Source organism: Populus euphratica, unplaced genomic scaffold (assembly GCF_000495115.2).
Source record: "Populus euphratica unplaced genomic scaffold, PopEup_1.0 scaffold103.1, whole genome shotgun sequence".
NCBI classification, from domain to species: domain Eukaryota; kingdom Viridiplantae; phylum Streptophyta; class Magnoliopsida; order Malpighiales; family Salicaceae; genus Populus; species Populus euphratica.
This window is the reverse complement of record NW_011499891.1, coordinates 477,432-488,149: the sequence shown is the minus strand read 5'-3', so window position 1 is coordinate 488,149 and position 10,718 is coordinate 477,432. Positions and strand designations below refer to the sequence as shown.

The 10,718-nt window shown below is 38.8% G+C and overlaps 1 protein-coding gene across 2 annotated transcripts; it reads left to right on the top strand.

The window, feature by feature from the left end:
• Nucleotides 1-279: 279 nt before the first annotated feature.
• Nucleotides 280-9,467, top strand: LOC105131196 (uncharacterized). 2 transcript variants are annotated; one of them, XM_011034049.1, is made up of 9 exons: nucleotides 280-696; nucleotides 1,098-1,200; nucleotides 1,321-1,800; nucleotides 1,933-2,082; nucleotides 2,256-2,354; nucleotides 2,478-2,525; nucleotides 2,596-3,032; nucleotides 3,113-3,777; nucleotides 8,901-9,172. In XM_011034049.1, the coding sequence occupies exons 2-9, from the start codon at nucleotides 1,116-1,118 to the stop codon at nucleotides 8,986-8,988; spliced, it is 2,052 nt and encodes a 683-aa protein (XP_011032351.1). In that variant the 5' UTR covers nucleotides 280-696; nucleotides 1,098-1,115; the 3' UTR covers nucleotides 8,989-9,172. The 2 variants fall into 2 exon arrangements, with proteins under 2 accessions (XP_011032351.1, XP_011032352.1); XM_011034050.1 differs by lacking the exon at nucleotides 8,901-9,172 and adding an exon at nucleotides 9,223-9,467 and having other exon boundaries at nucleotides 281-696; nucleotides 3,113-3,710.
• Nucleotides 9,468-10,718: the final 1,251 nt, after the last annotated feature.

Genomic DNA, 10,718 nt, shown 5'->3' with positions numbered 1-10,718 from the left:
AGAAAAGAGGAGTAAAGAAGGAAAGAAAGAAACGCTGTGCTCGCAAACCATTAGGATGATTGCTATTGTCGGCAAGAGCGATCTGTTTTAGTTATTCTTCTTTACCAGGAACCATCTTTTTTTATTTCCAGCTATCATTCCATCTTTCTTCACTGTTTATACCCAACAAAATGTACAAAAAGAAGATATTTTAGCAAGAAAATATTAATATCGATGATCCCATGCCTTTTTTTGCTGTTCCTAAAGGTATCAGAAGCTGAGTCTTCACCCCTAATCTTTGGCTTGCTTGGACTGCAAGCACACTGATCTTCTTTGAACAATTGGATCGTAAATCGATTCTCTCAACTTTAGCCTTTGCAAGAATCATTAAAGAGGACATGAGATCCAGGTCACAGAAGAAAGAAAACAGTACTGTGATCCTATATATGTTCTCAATCAGCTCTTTCAAAAGACACAAAGAATCACTTCTTTGTTAGAATCCAAAGCAGAAACATAAGCGGTGGATCCTTGAATACATATTCCTAGTTTCATTTACTTGAAATGGAGATTTCCTCTATTCTTTCATGTTTCATGCTTCACTCTCTCTTATAAATTAACTGGATTCGCTTCCTCGAAGTTGTTAAGATTTTTTAGGTCACCTCGTCTGCTGCAACCTATCCTGTCGAGTGCAAGCTGTGGTTGAACAGTGTACTTCCTGTAAGTATTGAACTTGCATATTAAGTTCTTAGTCAAACTGTTTGGTGTATTAGATTTATGTATTTAGCAGACCAATAACCTGAAGGGGCACATACCTTGTGCACGCTTCTTAAGATATCTCACTTCTACTGATAACCTCCTAAAATACTAGTCAATGTTTCAGAATTCTCACTTGTTACAGATAAAAATACACCTTTTTATTGATTTGTATCATAATTTTGAGAGTTTCTGCTTGTGCACACCCGCACATAGTTATGGCTGTTATTCACTGCAGTGGCAGGGGAGCATGTCGAAAAATTCTCTCTGGAAGTAGAAAGTCAAGCACAATATAACTCAATTAGTTTACCTAGTGAACAAAATTCTGTCACAATATGTGATGTAAGTTTCAATGACATTTATAGGCTATTTCTCAAATAGATATGGATGTGGACTCAAGCAAGTCAACCCGCAAGTTAAAATCACGGGCGCCTTCAGTATCGAAGGATAGCTCAAGCATGGAATATGGTAATTAATTAACCCTCCAAGCTTTAAATCTTGTCTGGTGTTCAATACAAATGATTCAATGTGTTTCACTCTATAACTAATGAGAACGCATTTGATGCTATAACTTGGCTGAGATTAAAGATACGACATACATTCAGTATCTGCCGCTATACAAGGCTGTTGACAATGGCGACCTAGAGGCTACAATGAAGTTCCTGGAAGAACATCCTGATGGACTGACTGCTAGCATTTCAGCAGATGGGGACACTGCCCTCCATGTTGCGGTTCTGGCTGGACACAGAGAGATTGTTGAGGAGCTGGTGGACCGGTTAGAGCCGGATAAATTGACAATCCGAAACAGAAATAATGCCACCGCTCTTAATTATGCTGCCATTGGAGGGATCACAAGCATTGCCGAGGACTTGGTAGCAAAGAATGGAGGTTTACTTAAAGTTGCAAACCAGAATGGCCATATCCCAGTTGTTGTGGCTTCTCTCTATGGGCATAAAGGCATGGTTCGTTATCTGTACAGCGTGAGTCCGAAAGAAGAGCTCAGTCCAGCTACAAACAATAAGAATGGGGTTATGCTTCTCACAACATGTATCATGGACGAACTCTACGGTATAAGAAGAGCTCAGTCCAAAAATAAGATCGGTTGATCATATTTTTGTTTTCTCCTCCTGCTCACCTAAAAATTCCATCTTGTTTAGCCTTTGTTCGCTTTTCTTTGTTCATTGTTTAATGCTTATGCAGATATTGCCTTGGATCTGCTTCAACAATTCCCACAATTGGCTTTTGATCAAGATAGTGACAAAGACACAGCTCTTGATATGCTTGCTCAAAAACCTTCTGCTTTTCCCAGTGGAACTCAACTTGCTTGGTGGCAACAATGGATATACAACGGTATGCAACTGCTATCACTCAGTTTACAAATAAAACATAATATCATTGAGGATGATCTCCAAAAATCATGATGAACTTGATGACCATTAGGCCAAAAAAAAAACCGATGCTTTTATGAAAAACAGTTTGGCTCTTCTTTTCACATCCTTCAATGTGGCATTATCCTGTTGTAGGTATCCGGGTACCTCATTCACTTGCCTCTAGCCACAGCCATGGGGACATTGAGAGGCCGAATAAGGGACCAACTGATCGAAGGAACATTGTTAAACGAGGTATACCATAAAACATGAGATTTCAATCTGAGATTTAAAAGTTTTCAGTTTCTTATAGTTACCACATTATTGTCCCTTATAAGACCAGAAATTCCATTTTGATATTTTATATGGACTTCGCAGCATCTGACCAGTTGTTGGTAATGGCCTGGAAGGGATTGAAAATCTTTGGTAAGTAAATTCTGAAAAATAGATAACCAAATTATATGCGAAAATAACCTGAACCAAATTATACTTGCAGTTCCAGCTATCAAGAAAATGTATAACCTGAAGTTGATACATGGCCAAGCGCTAGCAGTTCTGTGTTGCCTATGCGAACAAATATCAACTCTGCATAGATCAGACTTCAAAGAAATTGGTGTGCACAAGGCTGTATTCAATGCTGTTAAGCATGGAATTGTTGAATTCATCGTTGAGATTGTTAGACATTATCCTGACATGATATGGTGCGAGGATGATCTTAACCGGGGCATATTCTTGTATGCAACCCTGCAACGCCAAGAAAAGATATTCAGCCTTATATACAAAATGGGAGCAAAGAAGAACTCAATGGCAACTTCTTGGGACAAGTATCACAACAACATTTTACATCAAGCTGCATTCTTAGCACCCTCCTCTCAGCTTGATCGTGTTTCGGGTGCAGCATTACAAATGCAAAGAGAGCTACAATGGTATAAGGTAATCTTACTTCCTATCGTTGATGATTTTTCATCAGGATGTACTCCACATATTTCTCAGAAGAGTTTGCTGCACTGCAGGAGGTGGAGAGCATTGTCCAACCCAAGTACAGAGAGATGATAAATTCTAACCGTAAGACACCTCAAGCTTTATTCACTGAGCAGCACAGGAAATTAATGGAAGAAGGGGAGAAATGGATGAAGGACACATCCGAGTCTTGCACGGTTGTGGCTGCTCTTATTTCTACCATAATGTTTGCAGCGATCTTTACTGTTCCAGGTGGATATGATCAGTATTCAGGGATTCCTATATACTTGCATAGGAATTCGTTCATGGTCTTCATGGTGTCCGATGCAATGTCATTGTTTGCGTCTGCATCTTCGTTGTTGATGTTCTTAGGAATCCTGACATCACGGTACAGGGAGGAAGATTTCCTCAACTCCTTGCCTACGAAAATGATCGTAGGCCTTTCCTGTCTTTTCTTTTCGATAGCAACTATGATGATAACCTTCGGCATTACGCTTTTTGTGATGCTTCGCGATCGTTTTCCGTGGATTTCCTTTCCGATTATATTGCTGGCTAGTCTTCCTGTCACGCTTTTCGCTCTGCTACAATTCCCTCTCCTTGTTGAGATTTTCTTCTCAACATACGGACTCGGCATTTTCGACAAGCCCAAGAAGTGGATGATATGCACCACTTCACAGCAACGTAGTGGCACATTAGCAGACCACGACATGCAGGGATGAGAAGACCACGATGTGTAGTTATGGAAAGGTAAGGTAGAAGAGACCATGACGTGTAGTAGCCAAGTGGAAGACTTAGTCTAATTTCTTTATTTAGTCATTTGTTTATTGAGTCAGTTTGTTCTGTTTTATTTTCAAGCATTCCTAGTCAGTAGCCATGTTTGTTATTTTTCCTACCTGTACTGCTATATCTATATATAGTCTAAAAGAGTCCAGTTAGAGGATATGCAATTATTTCTTAAACAACTTTCTCTTTTTCCTATCTTCTTCTTGATTCTTAAATTATACTTATCAGTGGTATCAGAGCCTGGTTACAACCATGGACACTTGTGGTAAAACAAATGCAGAATTCCGCAGTGAGGTCAATGAAATCTTGGCACGACATGAGAGCAGTTTCAATCAGGTGAACGCAGCTTTACAAGCAGTGTTAACCGAGCTCCAAGCTCTTCGAGCTTATCATAGCCAAAACAATAATTCTTCTGAAACAAACCCCTTTGCCCGTGATGAATCCTCACACCCACATACTTCTCGTTTTAACACTACAAAAGACTACTCTAATCACAACCTCAAGTTGTCCTTTCCAAAATTTAATGGTGATGATCCAACGGGATGGATTTACAAGGCAGAACAATATTTTGAATTTCAAAATATTGCGTTGGACCAACAAGTTCAGCTGACCTCATTCCATTTAGAAGGCATCGCCTTACAGTGGCACCGGTGGTTGGCAAAATTCCGTGGACCACTAATATGGGATGAATTCACCAATACTATACAACTCCGGTTTGGTCCAACCGACTACGAGGATCCCTCAGAAGCTCTGACACGCCTTAAACAAACTACCACCATCATAGCTTATCAAGAAGCTTTTGAAAGGCTTTCTCACAGAGTGGACAATCTGCCCGAAAAATTTTTAATAGGTTGTTTTATTGCAGGACTCAAAGATGATATTCGCATAGATGTGAAAATTAAACAGCCTGTAACCTTGACAGATACAATAGGGGTGGCTCGACTAATTGAGGAACGCAACCAGTTGCAGAAGAGGCCAATTCAACCACTCCGTTTCCAACCAGCTTATGCAGCAGCAAAAACCTCCTTCAATCCAGTGGCTGGGGTGTTAGGACCTCCACCAAATCAGCGTCATAGCCAAAGTTCCAGTAATCCACCAGCAACCTTCCGTAGAATCACCAATCAAGAGGCACGGGAACGACGAGAAAAAGGGTTATGTTATTACTGTGATGAGAAGTTCGTTCCAGGACATCGTTGTGCCCGACCACAATTGTTTATGATCGAAGATTCACCTCATACGGATACCGAAGATGTTGAGATCAACCAACCTGATCTGGAACTTTCAGAAGTTCTACCTGAAATTTCTTTTCATGCAATTACAGGAACTGAACATCCACAAACCATACGCGTCCTTGGCAAGTTAAAGAACAAGAATGTAACAGTGCTGATAGATGGAGGTAGCACTCACAATTTTATTGATCAGGCTTTGGTCTCTAGATTTGGATTACCAGTAACTCAGGGTAAACAATTACAAGTCATGGTGGCTAACAGAGAAAAGATTGAATGTGCTGGGCAATGTCAGGCGCTCACCCTCATCATTCAAGGGCTTTCTGTCACCACCGATTACTACATTCTTCTTGTTGCAGCATGCCAGTTGGTATTGGGAGTGCAATGGCTTGCAACTCTCGGACCAGTCAGGACTGATTACAAGCAACTTACCATGAATTTCAATATTGCAGTAATTTCTCACACATTTCAGGGATTAGGGAGAACTAGCATTGAAGCCTTAACAGATAAGGAGTTCAATGGATTACAAGGCTTGGGATTATTCTTCCAAATAATTCCTTCCAACAATGACAGCGAACCACCGTCCTATCCTCCTGAGATTAGTCAACTTTTAGCTCAATTTTCTCAGGTGTTTGAAACCCTGACTGGCTTACCTCCACAACGGTCACATGATCATCACATTCCATTGCTTCCTACAGCAGAACCGGTCATTGTGAGGCCATATCGATATCCTTATTATCAGAAGACTAAAATAGAGAAAATGGTCAAGGAGCTTTTGCAATCTGGTTTAATCAGACCAAGTCATAGCCCGTTCTCCTCCCCAGTTCTATTAGTGAAGAAGGCAGATGGTGCATGGCGATTTTGTGTGGATTATCGAGCTCTCAATGACATCACGGTGAAAGATAAGTATCCAATTCCCATAATTGATGAACTATTAGATGAGCTGTATGGTGCCAAATTTTATTCTAAATTGGATTTACGTTCTGGATATCATCAAATTCGCGTGCATGATGCTGACATTCATAAAACAGCTTTCAGAACTCATGAAGGGCATTATGAATTTATTGTGATGCCATTTGGTCTCACCAATACGCCTGCAACATTTCAAAGTCTCATGAATGATCTCTTTCGTCCCTACCTCCAACACTTTATCTTGGTTTTCTTTGATGACATTCTAGTATATTCAAGATCATGGGAGGACCATTTTACTCATCTGCAAACTGTTCTACAGATCTTATCAACTAACAGTTTATTTGCCAAATTGTCCAAATGTCAATTCGGAGTTTTACGGGTCAGTTACTTGGGTCACATCATTTCTGAGCAAGGTGTATCGGTTGATCCCACCAAAATCCAAGCTGTCATTGAATGTGTTATGTGTGTGGACACAAATGGTCGGTGGCAGCCATAGTCGGTGGCAGCCATGTTTGGTGGCAGCCATGGTTGAAGTCATAGTCAAATGGTAGGTGCCTAACTTGCCCACCATTGTTGAACAATCATCTCCCTCCTCAGCTATAAATAGAAGGTGCTCTGATAGCTGAGATATACCACGAGATAGAGAGAAACACAGAGAGAGAGCTAAGGGTGAGAGTTGAGTTGAGTTGAGAAGTTTTCTCCTCCTCCTTGTTTTGTTGTTTGTATTGCCTTTAAGCTTGATTAATACAAACCAGTAGCTCCGTGGAGTAGGCAAGTTGCCGAACCACGTAAATTTGTGTGTGTTTGAATGTTTGGATCTCCTAACAGAATGACCACCACCAACAATAGCAAAAGGGGTCCGTGGTTTTCTTGGTTTAGCTGGTTACTACCGAAAATTTATCCATCATTTTGGGTGTATAGCAGCACCCCTACACCGTCTCTTGAGCAAAAATGGATTTCAGTGGAACGATACAGCAGAGAAGGCCTTCCAACAGTTGAAAGAAGCATTGACATCTCCACCAATTTTACGCCTTCCTGATTTTACTCAACAATTTGTCATTGAGTGCGATGCTAGTGGAATAGGACTTGGTGCAATTCTGCTCCAACAGAATCAACCGATTGCCTATTTTAGTGAAGCATTTAAAGGGTCGGCCTTAGTATTGTCCACATACGAAAAAGAAATGTTGACAATCGTCAAGGCAATCAAAAAATGGCGTCCATACTTGTTGGGGAAACCTTTTACAGTTCGCACTGATCACAAAAGTCTCAAATACCTCCTGGAATAACAAATTACTACACCTACACAAACACGCTGGCTGCCAAAACTGCTTGGTTATGATTACAAAATAGAGTATAAACGTGGGCCTGAAAATCAAGGTGCTGATTCATTATCACGTGTAGTTGAATTCCAATTTATATCCATTTCTCAACCACATGCAGATTGGTGGTCGTTGCTTCAGAAGGAAGTTCAGTAGGACTCCTTTTATGCTAACTTACTACACAAACAAACCTCTCAAGCCAACCATCAGCTGCTCCTCCGTGATGGCGTTTGGTTCAAGCGAGAAAAAATCTATTTGAGCTCTAGCTCTTCTTTGATCCTAAAGATTTTGGTTGACTGTCATTCATCACCTGTAGGTGGGCACTTTGGGTTTCATAAAACTCTTTCTCGCATCAGACAAAGTTTTTTTTGGTCTAATATGCGACAGCATGTGAAGGAATTCTTACAACAATGTGATGTCTATCAGCGGTTTAAAACAGATTGTATGGAGCCGGCAGGATTACTTCAACCTCTACCCATCCCTACTCAAATATGGACTGATGTCTCCATGGACTTTATTGAAGGATTACCATCTTCTCATGGTTATACTGTTATCATGGTCGTTGTTGACAGATTGACCAAATATGCTCACTTTGTTGCCTTAAAACATCCATTTTCTGCTGTCAGTGTTGCCAAAGAATTTGTTGTCAATGTGGTTCGCCTGCATGGAATTCCAACTTCCATAGTTAGTGACCGAGACAAGGTGTTTATTAGTGCCTTTTGGCGCACACTATTCAATCTGCAGGGAACCAAGTTGTGTATGAGTTCAAGTTATCATCCCCAATCTGACGGCCAAACCGAAGTTGTCAATCGGACTTTGGAACAGTATTTACGTTGTTTTGCAGGAGATCAGCCTCGTAAATGGTTTGAATGGATTCCCTGGGCTGAGTTTAGTTACAATACTTCCATTCATTCCTCCACCAAGATGACACCCTTTGAAGCTGTTTATGGAGTTCCCCCTCCCAACTTACTGGCTTATATACCCGACACTTCTCGCGTTCAAGCCGTTGATGAGTACCTGCGTGACAGGGATACCATCCTTCTTGAGTTGCGCCATAACCTTCAGTTGGCTCAAAATCGGATGAAATGTCAGGCAGACCAACACCGACGCGAGGTATCATTCATTGTGGGAGATTATGTGTATTTAAAACTTCAACCCTATCGGCAAACTTCTGTGGCTTTTCGCGCTTCTCTTAAACTCTCTCCACGATTTTTTGGTCCATACAAAGTCTTGGAGAAAGTCGGTTTGGTGGCTTATAAACTGGCCTTACCCCCTGGTTCTCAAATACATGATGTCTTTCATGTCAGTTTGTTAAGGAAGCATTTGGGGCCAGTTACTCCTTCCTCTCCTGAACTTCCCCCTGTCTTGGTTACTTTAGTTGTTCTTCCCCAACCTGAAGTTATCTTAGACCGACGTGTGATACGCAAAGGTAACTATCGTCCAAAATCTGAAATTTTGGTGAAATGGGTGGGTGCACCGACAGAAGACGCTACTTGGGAAAAAGAGTGGCGTTTCTCCAAGTCCTATCCAGACTTCCTCCTTGTGGACAAGGTTCCTTAAGGGGTAGGGAATGATATGCACCACTTCACAGCAACGTAGTGGCACATTAGCAGACCACGAAATGCAGGGATGAGAAGACCACGATGTGTAATTGTGGAAAGGCAAGGTGGAAGAGACCATGACGTGTAGTGGCCAAGTGGAAGACTTAGTCTAATTTCTTTATTTAGTCATTTGTCTGTTGAGTCAGTTTGTTCTGTTCTATTTTCAAGCATTCCTAATCGGTAGCCATGTTTGTTATTTTTCCTACCTGTACTGCTATATCTATATATAGTCTAAAAGAGTCCAGTGAAAGGATATGCAATTATTTCTTAAACAACTTTCTCTTTTTCCTATCTTTTTCTTGATTCTTAAATTATACTTATCAGTGGAATTCTTTTGAGCAATCTTGAATTCATCTCAAGCCTTTGGTCTATATATATAATTCATCTCAAGCTTATGAATTACTAATAGAGATTTTGAGAATGTTATTCATCCTCTGTTGTTGGGATTGAGAGGAGAATCTGTTGTCTGTTGATGTTGTCAAGTTGTTGTATCAAATTATTATCTAAAACTATAATAAAAGGACTTCACTACATTTTCCATAGGGATTAGGGAGTCAAATTTGATTCTATTCCTCTCTGGTGCCTGGATCTTCTTAGATTTATAGATATCATGCAAAGGCCAGGTGGACTCAATTGAAAAATGTCTGAAACATTTGAGACTTAATTGATACAATGTATTTGTTTTGGGACTCAATTGTGAATAAGCTCATCTAATAATTACCTTCGATTTTTCATGAATATTTATGGACAGGGAAAACTATTTTCTTTTTTTAAAAAAAAAAGAAAATTGACTTGTTTTTAAGTTTGATTATTGTGTGTTTTCTCAATTTCAATAACTATATAGAAAATTCAGTTTTTAATCTGTTCTTGGTATAACAATCCCAGTTAAGCAATTCATGTAATCTATATATAATTAAATTAAGCATGTGAATTGCTATCCTTAACATGAATTTAAAAACTTCAGTATAATATCAAGTGAACTAATTTCTGCATCAATAATTTCTCATGCATCCACACGGATTAATAAAAACTTTATTGTGTGAAATCCATGAGTTGTTAAGTAAATTAATTTTACCTAAAGTTGGGGATGATTTACCCCGCATCCATTTTATTGAATAATATTTTCCTACTATGTTCATATCGTAAATGTTGGTTAATCTTAGTTGATAAACCCAGAGGAATAACATTCCTATTAAAAGGTAGTTTTAGTTTTTATAAAAAAAAAATAGTAGTTGTTTATTAAATTTAAAGTGGTTTTGATCGAGTCATTAAAAACCTAGTTGGATTAATTGAGTTTTGTTATGTTAATATCCCTTTTATTTTAATTTAAAACTTGATATGAGTTAGGTTTCAAATCATGGATGTTTTAGATTAATTAATTCCTAATCAAATTGACTAAATTTAAGTGGCAAATACTTTAGACTTTAATTTCATTTGGGTTTAAGACGTATGCATATCATATTAATTCAAATACTTTAGAACCAATTAGCTGGGGTAGCTTGAATTTTCGTTTAGAGACAAATATGATGATATAATTTCTCTAGTACACATGGGTGTGGGAGTACATTTCATCCTTTAAAATAAAATAAAATAAAATAACCAAAACTTGAATATTTTTCTAAATAATGTTTTTTTTATCAAAATTTGTGTACTAAATGATATTACATATAATATATCAAAAACTTTTAATCTTATGGAAATTAGAATTTATAATATTTTGAGTAAAAAGCTACAATGCATCTATGATAAATAAAAAATCTTGCAATTTAATAAAAAAAAATATTGGTAAAATTTTAAATATTTCTAATGTTACACTCT

Coding starts and splice junctions, on each gene's coding strand:
- LOC105131196 (XM_011034049.1), top strand. CDS start 1,116: ATGGATGTGGACTCAAGCAAGTCAACCCGCAAGTTAAAATCACGGGCG. Junction 2,526..2,595: donor GAAGGGATTGAAAATCTTTG/GTAAGTAAATTC, acceptor TTATACTTGCAG/TTCCAGCTATCAAGAAAATG. Junction 3,033..3,112: donor GAGAGCTACAATGGTATAAG/GTAATCTTACTT, acceptor GCTGCACTGCAG/GAGGTGGAGAGCATTGTCCA.